A 26881-nucleotide genomic window follows, 5' to 3' on the forward strand; every position below is an offset into this window, starting at 1 on the left:
ACATTTGAAATGAAGACAATTAGCACCTCAGACAGGGCATCCACATGCAAAATCCTGTCACCTCTCAGAGACCTCAGGAGGTGACAAGTTTAGATACAAGACACTTTCAACCTTGGCTGACAGTTTGTCAATGCTCTTATATTTGACTTAAATGGCATCTATATTTTAAAAGGTGGTAGTTTGCTTTAAACTGTGAAGCTCTCTTCCTCTACCTCATGATTTTTATTTCTTAGGTCGTTGCAAAAACAACAAGAACAAAAATCTTTCCTCTGTTGGGTGAGATCTGAGGAAATAGCTCTTGCTTCTTGCACACAAATGAGCTCAGTCCATTTCCCTTCGGTTTCTCTCTCAAAAGTACTCTTGGCTTTTGTTAAAAACACAGAATGTGAAAGCTGGAAGTGGCCCTAAGGGTCATCTGGTTCAAGTCCATTTGACAAATGGAGAAAGTGAGGTTCAGAAAGAGAAAAGTGATTTAGCGGTAAAACATGGAGTATAATTTGTCTTTCATAGTTGCTGGATTAATCCTCCTTGCAACTTATTTTGCCGTTCCAAAGGTGGGCCAGAGGCACGTACAACCAAGTGTGTGTGTGTGTGTGTGTGTGTGTGTGTGTGTGTGTATTTCTCTCTTATTTTCTTGAGAGCACTAATTTCATTCATTCACTCACTCAACAAATATATTTAAGTATCTAAAATGTTCTCGATGGCGGGAGGAGGGGTTCCTGGCTGGCTCAGTCGGTAGAACATGCAATTCCTCATCTCAGGGTTGTGAGATCGAGCCCCATATTGGGCATAGAGTTTAATTTATAAATAAATAAATAAATAAAACAGATTAAAAACATAAAAAATAAAGTGTTCCAGACAGAGGATACAGTGGTGGTGAATAAGGTACACAAAATCCTGCCATCACGGACTCTACATTCTAGCTCAGGAGGTAGGCAACAAGAAATTAATCAGATAATTCTGCTTCTAAGTGGATTAAGCTTGTATTTGGGGCCCATTCATCCTCACTCTTTCTCTGTTGGTGCCTCCACTATCTCCATTACTCCCCTCTCTCATCCCCCCCTTTCCTCTCTCGTGGGTATGGCGAGAGAGAGAAAGAAGAGAGCCATTTAAGACCCTCCTTCTCTACACTTTCAAGCTCTCAGCGTGCAGTTCGGAATTTGCTAAAGTCAGGTTCAGTAATGGTGTAGCACTAGAGTGAAGATGTCAGTATTTTTCATCAACACCGCAGTAGTGGGCTGGCCCAGCTGTCAGCTTGCCGGCGAGATGACAACGAGGTACTGGATGTGAGAGTTGTATTATTACCTTATAATTTATCTGTTCTTTTTTTATATGATTTTAGTTGTGCTGAACCCCATCGTACCTGGCTGCTTTGACAGGTGTGCTATTTTAGCAACACAGAACAAAACAGAGAACGAAAAGAAGAATGCATGGTACGCTTTTGCTGTCAGATCCAGGTTGCTCTGTTCCTAAGTTTGTGGATGATTTGTTCAGGGTTGTTCAGAGACAAAACAAAGCAAAACTTGGGTTTCATTTTTACCCGTGTGACACCACGTTAGCACAGTTCACCTCACAGGTGGGCTGCTGGCCATATGGACTGAATGAGGGCCTGGCTCCCCTGTCCTATCTCCTCCTTTCGTGTTCAAAATTCCACCATCGTGATGAACTCTGAACTAATCATTTGCCAGCTCAAAATATAAAGAGTTCAGGGTGGGTTAACTTCTCGAGGCCTTAACATTGGTGTATGCGTTCACTTATTAGATCGATTTCTTCCTTGACCCGAAGCATGAAGAAGGGTGAGAAGTGGACTTGACCATAAACAAGTGAGGCAGAAAGATGAGGAGCCAATCCTGGCTCAATACCCCAGAGCTATCCCCAAATATCATCTTGAATGCTGTTTTATTTTCTTTGTTTATTCTTGGTGTTGTAAGAGGCTTATGCTTACACTTCATCTACTAAGGTTGATGGATTCTAAGGTTGGGTATGCTCCAATCAAGGAGAGTCACGAGGTGCCTGGCTGGCTCAGTCGCTAGGACATGCGACTCTTGATCTCAGGTCGTGAGTTTGAGCCCCATGTCGGTGGGTAGAGCTTACTTAAAAAAAAGAAAAGAAAAGAAAAGAAAAAGCTGAGTCACTACTAGCTGCCACTGAAATCTCAGAGGATTGTTCTCAAACCTAGCGGGTGGCAGACAAAAGTCTGGCTTTGGTACAAGGCAGCCCCATGCACCTGATCCATTAGTAGGGCATGTGAGGATTTAAAAATTGTTCTCTCAGGGGCGCCTGGGTGGCGCAGTCGGTTAAGCGTCCGACTTCAGCCAGGTCACGATCTCGCGGTCCGTGAGTTCGAGCCCCGCGTCAGGCTCTGGGCTGATGGCTCGGAGCCTGGAGCCTGTTTCCGATTCTGTGTCTCCCTCTCTCTCTGCCCCTCCCCCGTTCATGCTCTGTCTCTCTCTGTCCCAAAAATAAATAAACGTTGAAAAAAAAATTAAAAATAAAAAAAAATAAAAATTGTTCTCTCAACCTTGAGCTCACGGCCTCGCCACGTTCACAAGGAACTAGGAGCTGAAGTTGTGGAAGAGATACAACAGGCACATGACTTCAGTTATTTAAATTCCAACTGTACAAGTATTTTACATAATCAAAAGGAAAAATGGAGAAGGCCATCCAGTTTCAAGCATTAAACAAAGTCTTATCCCAGTGAAAGAGGAGGAAGTTTGGGGGAAATATTACTTAAGAGCATGTTTTAAAATAGAAGCGATGCCTTATTTCGGAGAAGGAAATTCTCTGAAAGGTTGAAAGGTTTTAAGAAATGAATGATAGTTTAGCATCAACTGAGGAAAAAACATACTCCGTTGACAACAGAGGATACAATAATAAACACTTGCAATACGATTTAAAACAAGCTCTATGCCCTGAATGCTGAAAGGTGGGCCCTGTATGTCAAAGGGCATATATGAGTCCACATAAAGACAAAGCACCAAATGAAATGATTCATTCTCACATCGAAGTCTCATCAGATCAAAAAATCTGGAACACCTTCGGACATAGGCTGATTTTTGTTTCTCCATCAGCACTCTGGGATCTCAGACAAGAAAGTAGGAAAAATCAGTATTTGCTCAGGATCAGGATCACTCGAGAGGAGTAGGAAGACTCGAAAAGGAGGCTTGCCCCACGTTGGCTTTTCACCTACTACTTGTGACTGTGGAACAGCCTCCTGGCTGTGCTCGGTAGTGACTGCACACCGATAGTACTGGTAGTTTCTGTGCTTTGGTCTGAGAGCTTTTGGTTCTTTCATTCTCTGTCAGCATGTCTCCGCCTGGCATGAAGGCCATGTACAAGTTGCCTCTATCATCAATCTCTTTGAGGACTAGTTAAGCTAAGTCATCCCTGGTGGCCCCTGGGAAAAATGCAAGAACGGAAGCATTAGCAAGCATTCCTGCCTGTGTGCGAGGGTCCGCCTTGGTAGTCCACCCCCAAATCTTGCAAGGACCGTCTTCCAGCGGGCCTCCCCTGTCCTTCTGAACCCTGTGTTGGGGGTGGGGGTGGGGGCGGGGAGGGGGATCGAACATTGTGGCAATAACCAAGCTTCTAAATTGCTGAGCTGGTTTTCATTGAAGTGTGAGAAGGAGGTTTTAAGGCAGATAGACAACATCCTGTTGTTGGGGAGCTCCTCTCTCTTTTTCTGCACATCTGGCTGAACTGGGAGTCAGGTGGCTGACTCGCGCCCGGCTTGCAGCAGCGGTCGTGACAACTGCCTTGCACCGTCCGTCACCTCAGCGGCCCGAGAGTCCCCCAGGACATGGACGCGGTGGCCGTGTACCACGGCAAAATCAGCCGGGAGACGGGGGAGAAGCTCCTGCTGGCCACGGGTCTGGACGGCAGCTATCTGCTGAGGGACAGCGAGAGCGTCCCGGGCGTGTACTGCCTGTGTGTGCTGTGAGTAGGTCGCGGTGGCCCGGGGGGGTGGGGGTGGGGGCCGGGCCCGAAGAGGGCACCTGCTTGGGGGCGCACGGGTGGCGTGGGCGGGAGGCGGTGGCAGGCGACGTCCAGGCCTCCTCCACTGACCACATGATGGCCCCAAGGCCTTCCTCAGGTCCAGCCTAGGTCGGTGGCGGACCACGCTTTGGCTTAGGCCCCTCACTGAGGATTTCGCTCCCCGGGCCCTCACTCTCCAGAAGAGCCACCCCCTGGTCTTTTGTGTCAGCTGCTGAGAATGCCCTTTGGGGTGGGGAAACACAGCCTAGAATTTCCTTTGCTTCGAGAATGATCCAGGCTCCCGACTTCCCGTTTTGACCTCTAGTCGAGGCCTGCAAGGTGGAGCCCTGGGATGGTGGACTGGCCAGAATGGGGGCCACCAGCTCCTGGGAAAAGGAAAGGGCTCTCTCCAGACCTCCGTAAATGGAATTGGAGGCGTCCTCCCAAAGGAAGAGGACAGGGAGAGGAAGAAGACTAAGAAACGAAATCTTACTTTTAGAGTGCAATGCCCGTTGGGTCGCGGTGCTGAGAGGGGTGTGTTTGTAAGGAAAGCTCCCTCTCTGCATCTGCTTACTTAGCTTCCTCTAGAGGAGCTGTGTGTGGGGGCATGGGGTTCCAGAAGTAGGACCCTTCTTGAGAAAAAGCTAGGACTTACAGGAGTGGTAAAGGGCATGGAGGGAAAACACCCTTGTTATGATTCAGCTCTGCCCTTTACCTAGGCATGCCTTAGTCTAACACCCATTTTGAATCAAATGCACCTTCGTCTTGGCTCCAGGGCTCCGGGGTCAGGGTCAGGATCTAGCAATCCTGCGCTAGTCTGATGGTAGGCCTGTGACGGTGGCAAGTTAACCTCTCAGTGCCTCACTTTTCTTGTCCATAAAATGGGTATAATAATACTACCTAACTCCTAGCATAGGGAGGATCAAATGCGATAATGCCGGTGAAGAATTTAGCACTGGGCCTGACACGTCATAAATGCCCGGGAAGTATAAGCTAGTGTTATTATTTTTGTATTTGCTTTCAGTCGAGTTCTTTCAGTGCTCGTGGGGCATTTCTAAGGAAGGACCTAGCTCCATCACTTTTTTTGTCAGCAGAATAAAAACACCCATGAAAACACCTACGCTGCGTAGTGGGTTCTAGTCGGAAACAAAATGAAGGAACGGGCTTGGTAGTAATTTTGATACCTAATGAGACACTGCAAGATTGTGAAGTACTTTCTGGGTCAGTGAAGAGAGATCCTACTGAGGCGGTTATTAGACGATTTTCGCTGTTTATCGTTTTTTCTTTTTTCACGTGGTCAAGCCATGCATGTGGTAACTCTCGGGCCATGCCAAATACATTGATTCTATGGGCTTCAAGAGAAATACGTGGAAGCAGGTGAATCTCTTGGGCTCGGATATTTTTTTTTCTCCTTTTGAGATGCAGTTGACATACGATGTTCTATTAGTTTCGGGTGTACAGCATAGTGGTTTGACAATTCCGTGCATATTACAAAATGCTCACCGCGATCCGTGTAGTTCCCATCTGTCACCGTACAAAGTTATTATGATATTGTTGGCTGTACCCCCTGTGCTGTGCTTTTTCATCTCCGTGACTTATTTATTTTATAACTGGAAATTTGTACCTCTTCATCCCCTTCACCTATTTTGCTCATCCCCCCCATCTCTCTCCCCTCTGGCAGCCACCAGCTTGTCCTTTGTGTTTAAGATTAGGTTTGTCTTGTCTTTTGGATTCCGCATATAAATGAAATCATACGGTATTTGTCTTTCTCTGCCTGACTTATTACCGTAATACCCTCTAGGTCCGTCCATGTTGTCACAAATGGCAAGATTTTATTCTGTATTTTATTCTGTTGATGGACACTTGGGTTGCTTCCCTATCTTGGCGATTGTAAACAGCCATTATTGTAAATAACGTAATAAACATGGGGGGCATATATATATATTTTTTGAATGAGTATTTTTGTTTTCTTTGGGTAAATACCCAGTAGTGGAATTACTGGATCATGGTATTTCTATTCTGTTTTTGAGGAACCTCCATACTGTTTCCCATAGGAGCTGCACCGGTTTACATTCCTACCAACAGTGCAGGAGCGTTCCCTTCTCTCCACATCCTTGCCAACACTTGGTATTTATTGTCTTTTTGATACTAGTCTTGGGCTCAAATCTTTATGGTATGCTTACATTATTGTTTTTGCCCAGTGGAAACTGGGATAGGTAGGTCAGCGAAAGCCAACTAGTCTTCTTAGGCTCTTTTCTTATCAAAAGAATGTGGAGGAATGAGTGGGCAAATGAAAGGGGCTTCTTTAGAGAAGCTGACAAGGGAGGTAACGAACCCCTTAACCTAGAGGTTAAAAAAAAACTTAACTTGGCTCTGAGGAGCTCCATAGTGTGTTACTTTTTTTTTTAATTTTAGAGAGAGAGAGTGGGAATAGGGGCAGAGGGAGAGAGCAAATCTTACACCGGCTCCACGCTCAGCACGGAGCCCCATGCAGGGCTTGATCCCACGACCCTGGGATCATGACCTTCCCCGAAATCAAAAGCCAAACGCTCGATCGACTGAACCACGCAGGTGCCCCTACAGCTTGTTACTTTTGCCTCTTGCCTCAGAGACCACTTCCTTGACCACCCTCTCTGTGCCTGTCATACCCTAGCACTTTATTTTTCTCCAAGGAGCTTTAAACTATCCGCCATTTGCTTGTTTACTTCTGTATTGCTGTGTTCTTTAGCAAAAATGGAAACTGAGTGAAGGCAGGGACGTTGTCTTCCACACCAGGAACACAACCTAGCACATAGTAGCCATTATGAGGCACATTATGAGGCATATAGACACACGGTAGATATTTTTTAAATAACAAATGAATTGCCATGGCAAATAGTCTTCTTTACTGCAAAGAGCTTTGGACTGATAATCAGGAGGCCAGGGTGTGGACTCTGGGGAAGTCACTCAACTTCTGTGGGTTTTGGTCTCCATAGCTGTTAAATAGGAATCGTAATGTGTGCCTACCTTCTGCATAAGAGCTGTCGGTAAAATTTGCAAAAGAGAGGACAACTTTAGCCTTTTGCCCATGTAAGCCAAGGCCGCGGAAGGAATTAATTTAGGCAGGGTGGGAAATTCTTAACCATTTAAGTTTTTACCCAAAGTGAGTCTTGCATAAATTCAGTTTTTACGACTCTTAGTTTTCCATGCAAACCTCCCTATGAAGTAGCAGAATAAAGTAGGCAAATTGGGAGTCCCCTAGCATGTCTTTTGATGGACACACTGGGGCCTCAAAGTCTTAGAGCGTGATTGCCAGACCGAGCTACAGAGGGAAGACACAAGGGTACATTGTCTTTTATGAAAGTTTCTCAATCTTTCTGAGCCAAGGGTCCCTTTTGATAAACATAAAAATTTCATGCCCCCATTTTAGTACTACGCTGTAGTAACAATAATCAAATTTTATCTTGAAATAAACCACGTACTCATTTCAAACCAAAACCTGTATGCTTATGATATGCAGTAGAAATAACAATGTAAATGGTGTCATATACTCATGAACAACAAGATCTAGCTAACAAACATGAATTGATTGTAGAGTTCACTCAGAATAGTTTTTCATTTTGTGTTCTGTTTTTTCCCATTATCCAAGAAGGTTTGGCTGAGTTTTAGTTTTTGTATTTTTATTGTAGAAATAACGCATTATGGGCCTTTCAAACTGTACTTTACACTTTCAAACAACGTTTGCTCCTTTCCCTGGTTCTGAGCCTTTTCCTAGGTTCAGTTTTGGAAAATTGAATCTTATAAAGTACTGAAGGTGTTTTCCATTGATAGAATTGCTCACCTTCCTTTAAAGTGAGTTTTCCTTTTGGTTATTTTCAATACATAAATCTAGTTTTTTGTATAATGAGTCTATTAAAAATAGATCCTAATACTTTTTCATATTATAGAAAATTTGAAAAATGTAGAGAATGGAAATGAGGGAAATCATCTATAGTTTTATAAGCTACAGACAATTGTTGAAAATTAAGTGAATCTTCTTTCTTATTTTAATAAATTGCTCTGTAAACACACATGTGCTCTTACAATATTGTATTCTACTGCATTTTCCATTTAACATGAAAAAACCCCATTCATATGTAATGTTCTTACAAATGATTTTAAGACATTATTTTTAATGGCTGCATGATAGGTCAGCCAGTAAATGTACTATATTTTCCTTAACCAGTCATCTATTATTAGACATTTGAATCATTCCATTTTTTTTTGCTGTTATGTCCTCATGATTCATGTTTGAGTCCATAAAGATTTCCTTGTATTTATGATTACTTCCTTATAATGAATTTCAAGATACGTAATTTCTAGGTCAGGAAACATTAGCAGCTTAGGATTCTTGATATATGCATGATCACCAAATACTTTTTCCTAAATGGTTATGCAAGTTTATATCTATGCTCACCAGTAATGCATGAGAGTGTCCATTTCACCATCCCCTCCCTAGAAATGGGTATTCTTGTGAACAAAAATTTTCCTTGAAACTTGGTGTCTTACTCTTTATTTCATATTTCTTTGTTTAGTGAGTGTCTTTTCTATGGTTGGTAAGCTGTTGTATTTCCTTGTTCATAAATTGGCTCTTTGTGTACCTTGCCATTTAACCATTTGGATCTTCCTATTTTTCTTAACACGTTATTAATTTTTATATACAAATCGTTGATGTGTTGCAAGTATCTTTCCTCAGTTTAGTGTTAGCCATATCAAACAAGTTAACATTTAGTAGTTAAATCTGTCGCTCATTTTCTTTGTGTTTAATGTCTTCCTTTGCTTCCCAGCCTAGAAAGTTCTTTCTCCTCCAGAGATGTCCTAAAACTTCACTTCAGTTTTGTGTTCAGTTTATGGTTTGGTTAGTTTACTCTATGATTCCATGTGGAACTTCATTTTGATGTGGGGAAAGGATCTAATTTGAGTTTGTTTCAAAATAGCTAGCAATTGTCACAATATAATTGTAAATAGAACTTCCATTCCCCATCAACTTCCTAGCCTACTTTACCATGTATTAAACTCTAACATATAGCAGTTATTGTTTCCCAACTATTTGGCTTAACTGATCTATTATTCTTGTATTGCTAACACTATAGTATGATAAAGTTTAATACATTTAAACAATTATTTGCTCTTATTTTTTTCCAAAGATTTTATTTTTAAGTAATTTCCACACCCAATGTGGGGCTCAAACTCACAACCCCGAGATCAAGAGTCACGAGCTCCACCGACTGAGCCAGCCAAGTGCCCCAATTATTTGCTGTTCTTACCTGTTGGTTCTTTGAGATGCAATCTAGAATAATTTTTTTTTTAATTTTAAAAATCCCATTGGGATTACATTAAACTCATTTAATAAATTAAGGAGGAATTGTCATCTTTAAAGAATGTAGTCTTCCCATCAAAAAACCTGATACATCTCTCCACTTCTTAATTTAAAAAATTTGTATCTATCAGTAAGGTTTTGTAGTTTTCTTTTTATAGGTCTTGCACATTTTTAAAAATGTATTTCTAATCATTGTGGGTATGAATGTGTGCGTCAGTTTTTTTTTGTTGTTGTTTCTATCATAAATGGGATTTTCTTTTTCCACCATATTCTTCTGTTGCTTAAGAAAGTTACTGACTTGGCATATTTTTCTTATGTTCATCCGATATACTAAAAGTGCTCTTATTAATGTAAATAGGTTTTATTTTATTTTAGGGTAGTTTTTTAAAGTTTATTTTTTTATTTTGAGAGAGAGAGAAAGAACGAGCAGGGGAGGAGCCGAGGGAAGGAGAGACAGAATCCCAAGCAGGCTCTGTGCCATTGCAGAGCCTGATGTGGGGCTCAAACCCTGAACCGTGAGATTATGACCTGAGCCGAGATCAAGTGTTGGACGCTTAACCGACTGAATCACCCAGGTGCCCCTCTTTTAGTGTAGTTTAGTTTATTCTTTTTGGTTTTCCATGTATATTTTCTTTTCATTGAGGTATGTACACATGAACTCTCACAGTCCTTCTCTTCTTACCCTCAATGCAGACAGCCATGGGGAAAGTCCTAAATGCCCAGCGGGATAGTTGATGGTGATAAGAGAAAAACCAGTTTAAGATATTTAAAATAATTAGTTTGCAGAAATGGTTTATTTCCATAAGTAGCATTCTTCTGTACACCCCTGACTTTGCTTGCTACCTATCTGATGGAAGATTTGGAAGCAGAAATGCTATTATATTCTTTACAAGGGCACATAATGAAGTCACTTGACATGTATGGCTTTGGATAAAAGGATAATTATCTTTTTGTCCTTTGAGATTAAAGGGATGACTGGGAATAAAGTGCCTATCAAACCACTGAACTGGAGAAACGGGGGAAGGAGCAGTGACGAAATCGAATTCCAGTTTACCAGTTGCAATAGAGGGGAACATTGTAGCAAAGAACTCAAAAGAATGAGAAATGATTACTTAATTTACAGTGAGTTTTTGAATACAGTTGGATATATGTGTTGGTGCCGCATTTATCTTCATGATAATTTAGGTCACCAGAGTTATTTTGGATGTTCTGAGTAAATCTATTAATGGCAGAGCAAGCCTGAAAGGCAGCCTAGGATTAAAGTTACATCCCCTACATCAACGGACATTTCATAGGCCAGCAAATCAAGTGCTGATTCTGGTTGACAATGCGAAATTGAAGTTGCAAGATTAATCTGAGGATGTCATTTGCCTAAGTGAAGGAGAAGTCTGGGTCAACATTTTTTTGGGCTCTCCTCAACTGGCCTCGTCCCTCCAGCCCCTTCTTTCCTTCTCCCCCCTCAATGTTTGCCTCCAGCCCTGAGGCCAAGAAGGTTCCCTCCCTTTTTGAGACTTGTGCAATGATATGAGAGGGGCAGCATAGATCTTTCAGCCAGACTCTGGGTATGCATCCCAACTTTGTAAAACTAGCTGTTTTACCTTGGGCAAGTTACTTAAACTTTCTGTATCTCAGGTTCCTTATCTGTGAAAAGGGAAATGGTAATAATAATAGTACTTACCTAATAGGGTTAATAATCCGCAGAGGATTATTACACAAGTTAATATTTTTTTTTTAATTTTTTTTTCAACGTTTTTATTTATTTTTGGGACAGAGAGAGACAGAGCATGAACGGGGGAGGGGCAGAGAGAGAGGGAGACACAGAATCGGAAACAGGCTCCAGGCTCTGAGCCATCAGCCCAGAGCCCGACGCGGGGCTCGAACTCACAGACTGCGAGATCGTGACCTGGCTGAAGTCAGACGCTTAACCAACTGCGCCACCCAGGCGCCCCTACACAAGTTAATATTTATAAAGCTAACATGTAGTAGGTGTTTGTTACTATAAATAAAAGGTCTACAAATAATTGCAATACAAAGTTAGAACATCGTAGGAATACATAAATATGTATGTTATGTGGCAGTTAAGGGGAAGAAGACGTGATATTTATCGTCATGACTAATCGAAACTGGTTTTACATATTTTTCCCACCAGAGTTGAAGCTGAATGACTTGATGGTTCTGAAAATTCAAGTTCACTCTGAAAAAAATGAAGATTGAACCATAGGAAATTCGGAAATTTCTTGAATCAGAGTATAGTCTCAATAATGATGGCTTTCTATAGGATATCATTTTTCTGGGTATAAAAGTTCTGAAATATTTGTTAAAAAAATCAGTCACATTATAATTGTGCCTTGAATTTTGCACATAGCATTAAGCATTATTTTGTAAGCATGAAGGAGTCAGATGTAGCTAAACTTTTTCTTCTCTGTAGGCCTTGAAGTGGTATAAAGAAGGAATTGATGTGGTTTTGTTAGTTCTAAACCAAGATCTGTCCCCAACGCTGACCCTTTGAGAAAACAAGTAATAAATCAGGTTGCTTTCTTCTCATTCATTTCTTTAATTAAGTGATCTCTGCCCTCAACATAGGGCTTGAACTCATGACCCTGAGTTCAAGAGTCGGATACTCTACCCACTGAACCAACCAGGCACCCTCATTCATCTCTAACCAGGGCACTTTTTTAAGGGTTGGGACAACTTTTGACAAAATAAAGGCAAATTTTAATTTTGGCTGGGACTGAATCAACACATGCTTTGTAGTCATTAAAATGCAAAGTATTAGTTAAGAAAATTAATGACAATAACAGCAACAAAAAAACCTCTGCTGTTGTCTACCAATTATTCGTTTTCTAGCTTTTTTTCTTCATGATAGATTTTGAATTCCAGGCTAATCAACAAGTCCGACAAAGATTTGGTGGAGCAAGGAAGTTAAAATTACACCACATTCTTAGTTTGTCTGTATTAATGGAAAGAGTCAGAAGAAAGATAATCCTAAAAGGGATATAACAGGGGCACCTGGGTGGCTCAGTCGGTTGGGCCTCCAACTTCGGCTCAGGTCATGATCTCACGGTTCGTGAGTTCGAGCCCCGCGTCGGGCTCTGTGCTGACAGCTCAGAGTCTGGAGCCTGCTTCAGATTCTGTGTCTCCCTCTCTCTCTGCTCCTCCCTCGCTCATGCTCTGTCTCTCTCTCTCTCTCCTTCAAAAATAAATAAAAACATTTAAAAAATTTGAAAAAAAGGGATGCAACAGTTTGAAAAAAGATTATATTTTTCTGATTTGTAACTTGCTTAGACTAGATTTCTAAAGCACGAAATCATAATTTTGCTAATTTTTCTTTAAACAATGTTATTAGTCATGGGTGCCTGGGCGGCTCAGTCAGTTAAGCCACTGACTTTGGCTCAGGTCATGATCTCGTGGTCTGTGAGTTTCCAGCCCCAATGTCAGGCTCTGTGTTGATAGCTCAGAGCCCAGAGCCTGCTTCAGATTCTGTGTTTCCCTCTCTGCCCCCTCCTGCTCGTGTTCTGTCATTCTCTCTCTCAAGAATAAATAGACATTAAAATTTTTTTAAAATGTTATTAGTCACATATAACTTTATAGGAAAAATTAATATGCAAGGATGCATTTATATGAGTTTAAATTTACTTCTAGTTTGTATACATACAGGAATGGGTCTGAATAGTTGTAATCAGAGTGGGGTCCACGTCTTTCACATACCATAATTTTATATTAACATAATCCATGTGCTTAACATTCTTTGAAAAATATAAGAGGGCTCTAATCCCTTTGAATTTTGGTATAATTTTGAATGGTTCTTTCTGTTACCATTTTCTTATTTTGAATAACATTCCTTATTTTGGGGTACTTAGGTTAATTCTATTTTTTTTCACCATTAAAATAGAACTACTACGAAAATCTTTATGACACTGCTTTGTCCCTTGATTCCTTGGAGTGTGTGAAGATAAGCAAGGTCGTCCAGTGGGTCGAAAATATGCACGGTTTTATAGCTCTTATTATAACTTTATTTCCTAGAACAGCAGTTTTTCAGTGGACAGGGAGAGAGTATGCATAGTTTGAAAAAAACATATTCAGTATTTTGGTTTAATTTTATGTTATAAAATGATCATTCCATAATTCAAGCTACAGAAAACAAAACCATGAAATTTTGTTGGAAAAGAAGAAGTCAGCGGTTCAGAAACACTGCTCTGTGGAGCCTTTTGAAACCATTGAAAAAGCTTCAGCTTATATTTATTTTTTTTCTTTTAAACAATTTATTTATTTTGGAATTAAAAATTTTTCCTATTGAAGGTATAATTGACACGCAGTGTTATGTTAGTTTCAGGTGTACGATATAATGATTCAACATTTCTGTACCTTACTCAGTGCTCATCACGGTAAGTGTCCTCTGAATTCTCTGCGCTCTTAAAGCGGAGACTGACTATGGAGGCGGTGGCACAGAAGTGCCCTGGGCGAGTGGAAAGAAGCCAGCTTGACTTTGCAGAAATTGCCGTCAATAATCCCATAGGTGTGGGCATTCTCTTTGCATTTTAATCCGCCCGTAACTGGAACGTTCTTACAAATCACCTGGAGATCTTGTTAAAGTACAGATTCTGATTCGGCAGTTCTGGGGCAGGGCCTGAGGTCCTGCATCTCTAACAAGTTCCCAGGTGATGCTGATGTTATTACCCTGGGAATGTAATTTGGATGGCACTGTTTTAGAGGTCTTCCATCCACGACCTTAGGGTAACAAGAGTTGACACAGGGGATCTGGGTCAGTTCCCTCAGTGACATGAAAGTGGAAGAGATGAACTACTGGCTTATCTGAGAGGCGAACCGATTCTGCTCATTCAGAAATCTGAGCGGCGGGGGAGTAGGAAATTGTTAATATTAGGTGGGTTAATCACAAGAAGTCTTAGGTGCCACTGACATTAGGTTGTTCAGAGACTGAAGGAGGGAAGGGCTTTTGAAGTGGTACTCAGGTTCTTGCTGCTTAACTGAAAGTGAGATAAGATCAGATTCGTTAGGAAACAATTTTCAAAACAGACTCATTTATTTTGACTAAATGAAGATGAATGATAGTAGGGAGATAGATTCTTTGTATTTTTTAGAGGCTCACTGTTTTAGAAAGTGAAAACTGGTCACTTACAATTTTGCTTGCATTAGTGCTGAGATTTTAAATAATGCATTTCCATATCACCTTTAATGATACCGAATTACTGCCCTTAATCGTTTCCCATAGGAAAAATGGAACTAAGGACCTATGTTGTTTCTCTGCTTCTATCTCCATTTTGCTCTGTGACTTTAAGAAAATCACTTAAAGCCCTATGTTTTGAGTTCCCATGGTGAAAAATGGAAATCAAAGCCCTCACCTTGTTCCCTGTAGAGTACTTACTGAAATTGGAGGGTTTCGAGGTGGATTTTATTGCTCAAAAAAACAAAAGACTTTAACAATGTAATATTTTATATTTACTTAGCATGTTTTATATATATGCATACATCAAGCTATTTTATATGTGATCTAAAGATGCTGGCAAACCTTCATAATGAAAATGAAACATTTCCTGTAACCACACCAGCAATTAAATTGATTTTTTTGGTTTCACAAATCGGATGAAACTGATTATAGTCTTTTAGAAGTATTTTTTTTGTTCTTTAGGTAATCAGTACTGATGAATATTGATTAAAGATATAGTAATTTAATCCGCATATTTAAGGACTTTTAGTTCTAAAGGGAATCGATGGTAAGTGAGGTCAGTTATTCAAGGATGACCTTCTGTCTGGAATGCTTTAGAATCATCTGTTCTTTAAAGTTTAAATTTTTTTTTTCTTTTTCAACGTTTTTATTTATTTTTGGGACAGAGAGAGACAGAGCATGAACGGGGGGAGGGGCAGAGAGAGAGGGAGACACAGAATCGGAAACAGGCTCCAGGCTCCGAGCCATCAGCCCAGAGCCTGACGCGGGGCTCGAACTCACGGACCGCAAGATCATGACCTGGCTGAAGTCGGACGCTTAACCGACTGCGCCACCCAGGCGCCCCTTTAAAGTTTAAATATATGTATGTATGTATGTATGTAGAGTGTGAGCTGGGGAGAGGTGCCACAGGAGAGGGAGAGAGAGAATCTTAAGCGGGCTCCACACCCAGCATGGGGAGTAATGTGGGACTCGATCCTATAACCCTGGGATTGTGACCTGAGCCAAAATCGAGAGTCAGATGCTCAACCGACTGAGCCACCCAGGTGCCCCAAATACTTTTTTTTTCTTACCAGAGTGTAGCATGTATTCGAACCAATGATTTATATTGACCCAAACTTGTACCTAAGAGTAACAATCAGAAAACGGATAAAATAAAATTCTATTGACTCAGAGAATTGGATCCATATTAATATTCAAACTTTGAAATAATTCGGAACAAAGTTTACCCTACTTTTCTATGAAGTAAAGGTTTGTTAGGCAAATTAAACAGCATTATCATAGATACTAAAATATAATCAATAATCTACATCCATTATAGTATGGGGACCAAGAGCTGGGGCTCTAGAGTCAAACAGGCCTGATTCAAATCCCATCTTTGTTGCTTGATCTCTAGTGTGGTTTTAGTTACTTAGCTTCTCAAAGTCTTGGTTCCCTCATCTATAAAATCAATTTCACAGTATAAAGGTCATAGGATTTTTGTGGTGTCCAAAAGAGATAATTCATGTTCTATGGACTGAATTGTATCCTTGTCAAATTCATATGTTAAAACCCTAACCCCCAATGTGGCTGCATTTGGAGATAAGCCTTTGGAATATAGTTAAGGTTAAATGAGGCCATACAGGTGGGGGTATAATCCAATAGCATTAGTAGCCTTATGAGAAGAAGAGGGGCACCTGGGTGGCTCAGTCGGTTGGGTGTCTGACTCTTGATTTCAGCTCAGGTCATGATCCGGGGTGGTGGGATTAAGCCTCACATCTGGCCCCACGCTGAATCTCTCCTTGAGATTCTCTTTCTCTCTCTGCCGCTCTTCCCTGCTTGCGTTCTCTCTCTAAAATAAAAATAAAATAAAATAAAACTCTTGGCATCAATTATACAGATATACAGTATGCTTACACACTCAGTGATGGGGGAGAATGTTTACCCCATCTAAAGGACAAGCTGCTTTCAAGTACTTTAGAGGACATTTTTTGAATTGAAATTACAATTCTTACTATGTTATATTGTAAAGTAGCCATAATAGTAATATTGTGGAAATATAGTATTATATTAATTATATTTATAATAATAATTATTATTACTATTAAGTGGACCTTGCAGTACCTTATCCCAGTGAAATATTTTTCACCTTAAGGCTCCATATGTACTTAAAAATAATTTGATGACACCTTGTTAAATCTATTTAATAATTCATGATTTTTACCAATTACAACAGGTCTCTAGCTTCTTCTTGTCCAAAATGTCTCTCAACTAGACAAATCCTTAAGAGTATGAACTCCCACATTTTATTTTATTTTATTGCTTACAAAAAATTTTTTTAATGTTATTTATTTTTGAGAGAGGGAGAGACAGAGCGTGAGCATGGAAGGGGCAGAGAGAGAGGGAGACACAGAATCGGAAGCAGGCTCCAGGCTCTGAGCTGTCAGCACAGAGCCTGACATGGGTCTTGAACTCACGAACTGTGAAATCATGACCTGAGCTGAAGTTACAGGCTTAACCAACTGAGCCACCCGGGCACCCCTATTTTATTTTATTTTATTTTATGTTATGTTATGTTATGTTATGTTATTAATAAAGAAGATTATTATGAGGCGCCTGGGTGGCTCAGTCAGTTGAGCGTCCGACTTTGACTCAGGTCACGATCTCGTGGTCCGTGAGTTCGAGCCCCGCGTCGGGCTCTGGGCTGATGGCTCGAAGCCTGGAGCCTGCTTCCGATTCTGTGTCTCCCTCTCTCTCTGCCCCTCCCCCATTCATGCTCTGTCTCTCTCTGTCTCAAAAATAAATAAACGTTAAAAAAATTTAATAAAGAAGATTATTTTATTTTATTTTATTTTATTTTTATTTGAGAGAGAGGGAGTATGTGAGCTGGGGATGGGCAGAGAGAGGAGAGATAATCTGAAGCAGGTTCCATGCTCAGCACAGAACCCGATGTGGAGCTCGAGCTCACAATCGTGAGATCATGACCTGAGCTGAAATCAAGAGTCAGACGCTTAACTAACTGAGCCACCCAGGTGCCCTCTGAGCTCATACATTTTAAAAAAAGGAAAAGATAAAGAAGGCTCTCTGGAAACTGTGATTACCCAGATATAATATGCAAGCAAATCAGAGCCCCCAAGCTTTTCTTCCTACGAATGCAATGGTACCATATATGTGTGTCCCAATATATGTAACATTCATATGTAATCGTTAAGCTCAAATTTAGAGCATCTGTTGTTCTTTTGGAATTTTTCAGTAATGGAGGTTTATTCTTTCGCAGGTATCAAGGTTACATTTATACATACCGAGTGTCCCAGACAGAAACAGGTTCTTGGAGTGCTGAGGTATAGCTCTTTTATTTATTTTTTGCTTCTGGGGATATCAGGGAGGTGTTTGAAATTTAGGCTGGTTTTATAAAAGAGTTGTCAAATCCTACATTTCCCAAATATTCATGAAATTCAAATCACTAAAGCTCCAACCCAAAACTGTTCATGGATCATTAAGAAGGCTTTAGAGAATTTTTGTTCCAGTTCTGTTCAGCCACCATTGTATAGAATGGTCTCACTTTGGGGGAAAGATAAAAAAAAGTTGAAGGATTGTGTCAAACTTTTAGTGCCTATGCAAAATTTTGGAAAGCATATACAAAGTATGTAAAATGATTAAATAAGCAATTATTTACCAAATGATACCAATATGTGTGTTGGTTCTATAGTGGATTAAACAAAGTGAACTCCTGTTTTCTAAGAGCCTATAATAAGCTTAGGGAGATAGATACAACATGAATTAAATAGCGATGTGAGAGCTCAGAGTTTGTTGTCAGCTATATCTGGGTTCCAGGTCTGGTCCCCCCCTCCTCCCTGACAGGTCTATGACCTTGGGCAGGTTACTTAACTTTTCTTTGAACAGATCTCTCCATCTGTGAAATGAGCCTAAAAATAGTTCCTTACTCATAGGGCTCATTTTGAAGATTAAATGAGATAATGCATATAAAGAAAGCTCTTAGCCTAAGGACCTGCACAGTAAGCCCTAAAAAAACGTGACCTCACCCAAATTGCTGAACAACATAATTGTATATGTTTATTGCTATGTTATTTAGCATAGGGATTCAAAGAAGGGAGGATTTTTCAAGTATTAGTAATCAAGACTGCTGTATATATGGAGGCCAAACTCCCAGCTGAGCCATGTGGGAAGGACATGGATAGGCAGAATTAAATTAGAGGAACATTGCAATGGTTTTCAAGGTATGCTCCACAAAATTCTAAGGTTCTTCTATCTGGGTGCCTTGGGGTTGCCAGGGGGTGGGGGCCAGAGAGAGAGGAGGACATAAATGGGTATGCTTTTGGGTCGCTGATTCATCTTTGATCTGAGCAGGTCACTTTTGTTTTGCTTATCGACTGGGGCTCGAATACGATTTCATGAGAAAAATGGGCTCTGATGGCTTTGAAAACATTTGAAAGTCACTATGCCATTACAAGTAATGCTTGCAGAATGAATCTATTTCCATGTACCAGGGTAGTATATCACATCTCACCGATGTAGAGGTCTCAGCAACTGAAATTTTTGACCTCAAATGCTTTCTCTGATTTCGGACTCCTTAGAAACAGTCTGTCCTTATAATGAAAGCACTTCATTATGAGCGATTTGAAAACATTAATGGGAATATCTCCTGTTAATAATTCAATCTGCGTGTTTAAGAAATTCTAAAGTCTAGACTTAAATAGCTGCAACTTTACAAATTCATCAGTAAACTAGAAAGCCCAAGTTGCAGACTACAAATGTGTTGAACTACTGAGATGAAAATTGAGGGCAAGTTTTCAAACACATTGATGCTCTATATAGTAAAGAATTTATTATTAATAATAATTACAATTAATACTTAATTTATTATTAATAATAATTATAATTAATACTTAATTTATTATTATCACAGATAATTAATACTATAATACTAATTAGAGGAAAAGCAGTACCATTTCTAATCAAAACTATACCTGTTTATATTTAAAAATTCTCTGTATCGCTGCAGAGATGATTGAATAAGAAATTAAATTTCATTTATTATGAAGCATAATTGTGTTGCTATGTACATATATATATATGTATACAATCTGAGTAGAAAAAGCCCTTCTCCCTAGAGAAGTAGCCTTCAGCTGCTGAAGAATACTCTATGGAAAGGATCTTAAATTATTAGGGTTTAGCTAATCTTGTCTTTAAATTTGTTTTCTTCTATTTCGAGTATAACATCATATGCAGATTGTTACATGTTTATGATCATGTTAAGGGAGAAAGGGCTTATTGGACATAAATGTCCTTTCATCCTGTTGTCTGGTTTGACCCCGTTTATATAATAATATTGTAATTATCTGCACCAGGAGAGCAGAAGATTGGCATGTTTTCTCTAAAGGGGAAAACAATTTTAAAAAATGCTTTAGATTTATTTTTGAAATGCATATTGCATTTTCTTCCCATCTACTAAATTTACTTTCGTAGTTATGTTTTTGCTAAGGGAATATTAAACTAGTGTGTACTCTCAGAGCTCATATCACCTGACTGGAAGAAATTTCTCTAGAGCATATTGAAGACCAGCTGTGATCCAAAGCATGTTTCCATGGATAAGTAAAGAGATGACAGTATGGGAAAGGTGCAAATTTGAACAATAGCCAAGTTCAGTGGCAGAATGGGAGTTGTCAGTGGTACAATTCTTATGGCGAACGTGTTTTCAAAATTGGTTAAATGACAGATGTTTATACTGCTTTTTGGTGCAATGCTTTGGTTTGCCACACTGCAGGAAAAATCATGGCAGTAACACTCCATCCTCTGCACAAAGATTGTGCTAGAAATCTAAGTAAGTCTGGGATTTGTTTCAAAGAGTGGAATGAAATTTGAACCCGAATCCACCGAATTATGAAAGACACACATTGTGTAAATTCCTACTTTTAGAAAGACTTTTAGGTTTTATCATTGCTTAGTGTGTTAACTTATTATCTCTTGTGACTCAAGCTAAAATTTTGCTAAATGGTTAATTTAGAGAATTCTACACACAATCAATTATCATTTATTGATATGTGCGTTGTCATCAGTACACTGTAAAAAAATGTACCAACCTCCCCCCGTGGACTTCAGTGCCTTTGGGCTTTTCTGGATATTTGATCATCAGTAGATGCTAAATAATTTTCCTTATTAACCTAAGCAAAACGCTATAAATTAGGGCAGTCATTTGCCAGCAAAATATTGCATCCCAAATTCAAATTACACATCCAGTGCTATTATTCCTTTCTGTTAGTGTGGGTAATCAAGTGTTAACTACATATAAGTCCCCATAAAAAAGATGCTTCTGTTGATAAATGGTTTTACAAGCCACAAGAACAGCTAAAATGATGTGTGGTTTGAAATATTTCCACACTGAGGGAGTGTATAGTTTCTCTTCTGGCTGGTGACTCAAACTTCACTAGAAACTGTCTGGTCTCATCGTCTCTGTTGGTGAATTTATTGTGGGTGTTGGCTTGAAAGACAAAAGACTAGGTTCTGGGATCCGGAGCCAATTCTACTTCTGGTTATGTGTGTGACGTTGGGCAAGCTGAATTATCCCTTTGTATTCGCATTTTCTTATCTGTCAGATGGGAATAACCAAATCAGCCAATCACTGCCAATGGGTGAGGAAATAGTGGAGGCAAATCATGGGAAAGTGCTTTGAAATGAAAAAGTGCTCTAAGGAGGATATAAGGAGGTATTTTGTGCCTGTGACCTGCCTGTGCAATTTAGAGATTCTGTCTAGGAGCCCACAAACTGTTTGGAGCCCTGGAAGAATGGCCGTGGTGCTTTGGATGAGGTCTCAAGTCGAGTTCTGGGAAGGTGTTTTGACCCAAGGGGCGGAGCCGAGTGCGAGAGTGTTCTACATGTACTGAGGCTCCGAGCTGTGCGAGCCTGTGAGTGACACTAATTTAAAGCTGAAAAGAACTTTTTCGATGCTTTCAAAGAAAGATCCCTTACCCCAGTGGAGGAAATGAGGGAGTTACTATAGACGGTGTGCTGTCTTCAGCTTTTAGTGTAGTTGGGCTGAAGATTTCAGGCCAGCCTTCAGTTTTTTCTCATTAAATGCTAACAAACAAACAGCTCCCACCTCAAGAGCCTTGCAGATGGAATCGCTGGAAAACAGCTTTCTAAAAAAAAACCTAGTCATTGTTCAATCGCTTATAGCGATACTGTTTTATTTTATGTAAAATGACAGTTTTGAGCTGATGCCTGAAGCTGGGCTCATCAGCTTTTGCAGGAAATTGTTGTTGATTTCAGCCGTGCCTTTGCAAGCGAGTTGATGTCGGGAAAGGAATACATTTTAATAGTCACTTGCAAATAATGATCCCTTCAAAAGCAAACAAACAAATAAATAAAGGTGACCTTAGATAGTCTTTCATTTTCGTGTCAGAGAGGAAACCTGGTCACGGTGAAGTGTTGGCGGAGAGCAGTTTTGGGGAGGATAGGGAAGTTTCCCGAGGAGGAAAATATTTCCTGTGAAGGATGAAGCAGGACATATGGTGAGGGGAGAGAGAGAGAAGGACTAACTAGCTGTGCGTTGTGTGTATCCTTACAGTCAATTTTTAATTTCCTGTATAGCATTTTATATTGTGGAATGATGACAGGGAGGATGGGTTGGTGGTGGTGGTGGTTGTTTGGTTTCTCAGGCTTTTTATTAATGACCTGTACGATCTGTGTTTTCTCTGTATTTAACTGCATCCTCTCTGTTGGTGCATTCATTGTGGGTAATGGCCTGTATAGCCTTAGAGGCTCGGGATGTATGATGGGTAGCAGGCAGGAAGGGCAGGGCGATGAGCAAGAGCTTGTACAAACTAATACCACCCCCGGGAGAACTGAAATGACAGCTCATTAGCTCCTCTTGCAGGGAAGTTCAGCCAACCAAAGTAAGCTCTTCTAGAAATGTTGTTGTTTCCTTTTTCCTGATGTTTTCAAATATTTGAACAGGTCACACAAATGTTGCCTTTCTAAGCATCCCTCACGCATTTCGTAGGCCTACTGGTATCATTAGGAGGTACGTGAATAATTTGCTCGGCCTTTTATTTTCCAGACGGCCCCCGGGGTCCATAAAAGATTTTTCCGGAAAATAAAAAATCTCATTTCAGCATTTCAGAAGCCAGATCAAGGTATTGTAATACCTCTGCAGTATCCAGTTGAGAAGAAGTGCTCAGTTAGAAGCGCACAAGGTACTGCAGGTACGGTTTACTGTTAGTTTTCGACAGGGTTTGGAGGCTCGGGGTTAGAAGTTAACCTATTCACAAACACAGAGTTATGGGAAGTTCTGTAAGAAACATGCAGTGGGTATTGCCAGCCAATCAAGTGAGAGGGGGCTACTCACGTGCTATGGTTTCAATATGCTATACTGTACGCTCCTAATAAAACTCTGGGAAAATATAACAAATTCTATGAGCCCACATGCAAACTCGTCCTTTCCTGTCTTATTCTCCGTAGTCCCTTTTGTCAAAACGGAAGTACCGTTTCCCTTCACTGATTCGGACACAAACAAATGTGAAAGATGGGACAGTTTGGAAAACACCCGGGCCGTCCTTTACCTTTGCTCAGGGAACTGTATTTTCCCTTCAGGGATGGAAAAGCTAATGTTAGCTTGGCCCACGCCACCCTAAGTTCTGAATTTGTGGTGCTTGAATTAATGAAATTTTATCATAGCACTAAATTTATCATAGCACTAATTTTATCAATAGTACTAAATTGAATTAGTACACTTTATGATGCCATAGGCACAAATTGTTACATCTCCTGAGCAAAGCTCTTTTAGTGTATGTATCAAGCTACCGACAGAATACCGGACAATGTCTGCACTTAGCAGATATGTGATTGTTTACTCATCTGTTGAAAGGGGTTAATCACTTGTTTGGAGTAAGAGGATATGCCTTGATTGAAACAAGGCATATTTGTGATAAAAAAATGAGTTATGTCCTTTTTTGACAGGGACCAAGGCTTAGCCATAAACCGACAATTAGACTTAAGTGCTGAATTAAATTAATGAGTAGTTAGCCTTTGTAATAGAAATGTAAATAGAACTACAATTTACAAATTACAAACTACAGTTACAAACTATTCCTTTCTGCTCACTATTCCATTCTTTATAAATCAGTTTTTTTCTTTTCTTTTTTTTAATGTTTATTTATTTTGAGAGAGAGAGAGTGAGGGAGGGGCGGAGAGAGAAGGAGAGAGAATCCCAGGCAGGCTCTGCACTGTCAGCGTGGAGCTCAATGTGGCCGTTGATCCCATGAACCGTGAGATCATGACCTGAGCCAAAGTCAAGGGCTGGACGCTTAACCAACTGAGCCACCCAAGCGCTCCTACAACTCAGTTTTAAGTACTGGTTGCTTGAGCTATATCACTGTGTTGTATCTTTGTGAGCTTTATGCCGTTGGAAATGTCATGATTGATTATTAGTTCAAGTTAACCCGTTCAAGTTTATAGCTTGTAAGTTTATCTTTTCTTGATTTTTGTTATTATTTTTCTTTAGGGAGAAGAGAAGATCCTGATGTCTTCCTGAAAGCACCATGAAGGAAAATAAAATACCTTTACTTTATTTTCTATAATTTAAATATATGCTAAGTCTTATATATTGTAGATAATACAGTTCAGTGAGTTACAAATGTATTTCTAAAACCATCATCGTCCTGTAATGGAAGTCTCTAGCATGATGTAAAAGCTGAAATGGACTTTGCCGATAATGAGGAGCTTTGAAATGAGGACTGGGAAAAAAAGAATTCCACAGGTTATTTTCAGTTGTATTTACGAACGGGAAATGATTCAAAACACAGTGATACCTTATAAAAGATTAATGTCAATTCTTGCCAAATACAAATAAAAGTAACCCTCAGTTTTTCTCAAAAGCACCATTTTTTAGTGAAATATTATTTGACAGCTACTGATTCTAAGACGTCTTGCTTGATTAGATGTCAGGAAGCTGGTTCGTGTCCCTTGTCTTTGTCGTGCGTGGTTCTAATTAGGTATTATGCTCTCCACTAGTTATGGTGGTGAAGACCCTTAAGGGGAATTTCTGAAGTTGTGCACTGTGTGTTAAAACAAGTACTAGATAAAGAGTGAAGAATTTCTGTTTAATTCTGAAAGCAACCTTCTTGCCTAGTGTTCTGATATTGGATAGTAGAATCCACAGACCAATCTGGAGTTTAAAAATCCCATAATTTAAAATATGCCCTAAACGTTTGTTAAAATTGAAATTACATTACAAATCCAATGAAAGAGACTTTTTTTTTTTTTTTTTTACCATCTACCTCTGCCCCAGTTGTTGCTACTCTGTGTAAAACCTAATTTTGAGAGGAAGCTTCGGCATCTGGACTCATGAGTAGCTGATTTACAAGTGGTCTCCCTATTAGCCCCCACCAGAGCATTGGAAACCTTATGGTTATGTTATTTCTCAACAGTTCCAAGTAATGGCAACCTGAGAGCCAAGATTTTACACAGTGACAGATATTTATATTTTTCTGGCCACATTTATATTTTCATGACTTTTGTGATTTGATTATATATCAAGCTGTTTCAGGGCTCCTGGAATTCATTCACTCAACAAACAGAATAGGCACTGAGGTAGAGAAGTAAAAACCCCCAGTCCCTGTGCTTAGGCAGTGCACTGTCTAGTTGGACAAGAAAACAATAACGATTTTAAAAAGTAACACGAAAAGACAAAAAAAAAAGACAATGAAAAGTGATAAGCACATGGTAAGTGAGGTTCCCAATGTGCAGGTAGATCTGTTGTTAGAGGCCAAATGAGTCAACATAAATACTCCGGTCCATGGTCTGTAGGAAAATGCTAAATTCTATTGTAAACTAATAAATCGGAATTCTGGCTTCTACACGAGTGGGGGTGAGCTTGATGAACTGCCGAGAGACAGAGCTACTCTCCGTGCATTGGCAAGATCTGGCTTCTGAGCATTTAGCGTGGATGCAGTGGGAGTGCAAAGGTGGAGGTTGGCCGTGATCATGTATTGTGGGCCATTTACCATTTCTAGAAATAAAAGGATCACTTTAACTTGTAAAGGAATTCGGAAAGCTGACTTTCAAAACCAAATGTGTATGTTTAGATAATTTTTCCTTATTTGTGGCTTGGGTTTAAATTTTAATAGGCATAACTAATTTTTACTCTAACTTGTTCATTCTGGAATAATCCTAAATATATGAATTATGTTTGCATGTTTCTTTACCAGAGTCTTTTTTGAAAAAGCCTTTTTGAATCCTGAATGGTCTTTCATATTTTAATAAAGTATTTGAAAGCTTTATTTACCTAATTTGTCTTAAAATATTTTTAAAAATATTGAGAGATAGATGCTATTAATATATGAAAGCGTTGATGAGGGCCATCTTACTTATCTTATTGGACAGATTCCCTGAAAAAGGTAAGTGCTTTTCTGAGTTTGCTACTGTCAAATTTTCCAGTCCACTATCTTCTTGTGCTGGCCTTTTATTCATAATTTTTTTCCCACCTTTCTCTCCCAGCATAAGCTTTCTTGCTATTTCCCAGTACATAATAGCTTGTGCCTTTACAGAAAGGTCATATCCTTGCCATATCTAAAATATTGCCATGCTAACATATACCTGTAAGATGCTGAGTCAAGATAGAAAAATGCACATATATTTCCAAGTGTACACCTTTCTTCAGAAAAAAAAAAACTGTGTCAGCAAGCCCACAAGAACATGACAGTTTATCAAATAGTCATTCATTTCCTCTGAAGTTTGTTCTTAAGAGATAAGGTCAGTAAGGGAGACAAGCTTAGGTAATTGTCAGTTTGGCTATTACAAGCAAGTAAGCTTTGTGGTAGTACATAGGTAGAATAAGTCTATAGAAGATGCTTCTGATTAAGACTTCTAGTGTAAATGAAGGGTTGGGTTTAAGATGTTATTTGCAGTAGAATGGATAGAGAATTAAAAATGTGAGAAAATAGTTTTAAAATCTGTTAAGGTTTAGACATCAGCTCACGTTTTATTTGATTCACTTTACTGAGTTCAGAATCCAGAGTCTATTAATAATAAAATCCAGATTTGCCCTTGAGCATCTCAAGGTTACAAGATGCCTAGTCTTCCTATGCGTGAGCTATAAATTCAACGTCGTCCCCTATGGTTGTCCTTGCAGTAAATGGGATCCCATTATTTGAGGGTTTGCAGCTAGGTGTGAAGTTAAACTACCTAGTTTGGACACTTATGTAATTTGGGGTCATTGGCCAAACTTGTAGTAAAACGCTGAATTGTCACCATTTAGGCCATTTGCCTCTTAAATGAATATTCTTATGTAGAAAGATACAAGAAAACTGATTGACTGGAGAGAGCCCATCAACATAAACTCGAGATCTGAATTTTTTTCAGCTCTGTCAGATTATTCGAGTGGTCTTAGG

General features: G+C 39.7%; 1 protein-coding gene and 1 long non-coding RNA gene across 2 annotated transcripts; one reads left to right on the plus strand and one right to left on the minus strand.

Annotated features, from left to right (window-relative positions):
* Positions 1-3633: 3633 nt before the first annotated feature.
* Positions 3634-25771, plus strand: SH2D1A (SH2 domain containing 1A). The gene is made up of 4 exons (XM_030305588.1): positions 3634-3936; positions 17752-17815; positions 22552-22696; positions 23995-25771. The coding sequence occupies exons 1-4, from the start codon at positions 3800-3802 to the stop codon at positions 24033-24035; spliced, it is 387 nt and encodes a 128-aa protein (XP_030161448.1). The 5' UTR covers positions 3634-3799; the 3' UTR covers positions 24036-25771.
* Positions 12886-24381, minus strand: LOC115507294. The gene is made up of 4 exons (XR_003966602.1): positions 24302-24381; positions 23311-23315; positions 13910-13914; positions 12886-12896 (listed from the first exon to the last, which is right to left on the minus strand). It is a non-coding gene; the product is annotated as an uncharacterized LOC115507294 (long non-coding RNA).
* Positions 25772-26881: the final 1110 nt, after the last annotated feature.

The sequence above is a fragment of the Lynx canadensis genome, chromosome X, assembly GCF_007474595.2.
Source record: "Lynx canadensis isolate LIC74 chromosome X, mLynCan4.pri.v2, whole genome shotgun sequence".
NCBI lineage: Eukaryota > Metazoa > Chordata > Mammalia > Carnivora > Felidae > Lynx > Lynx canadensis.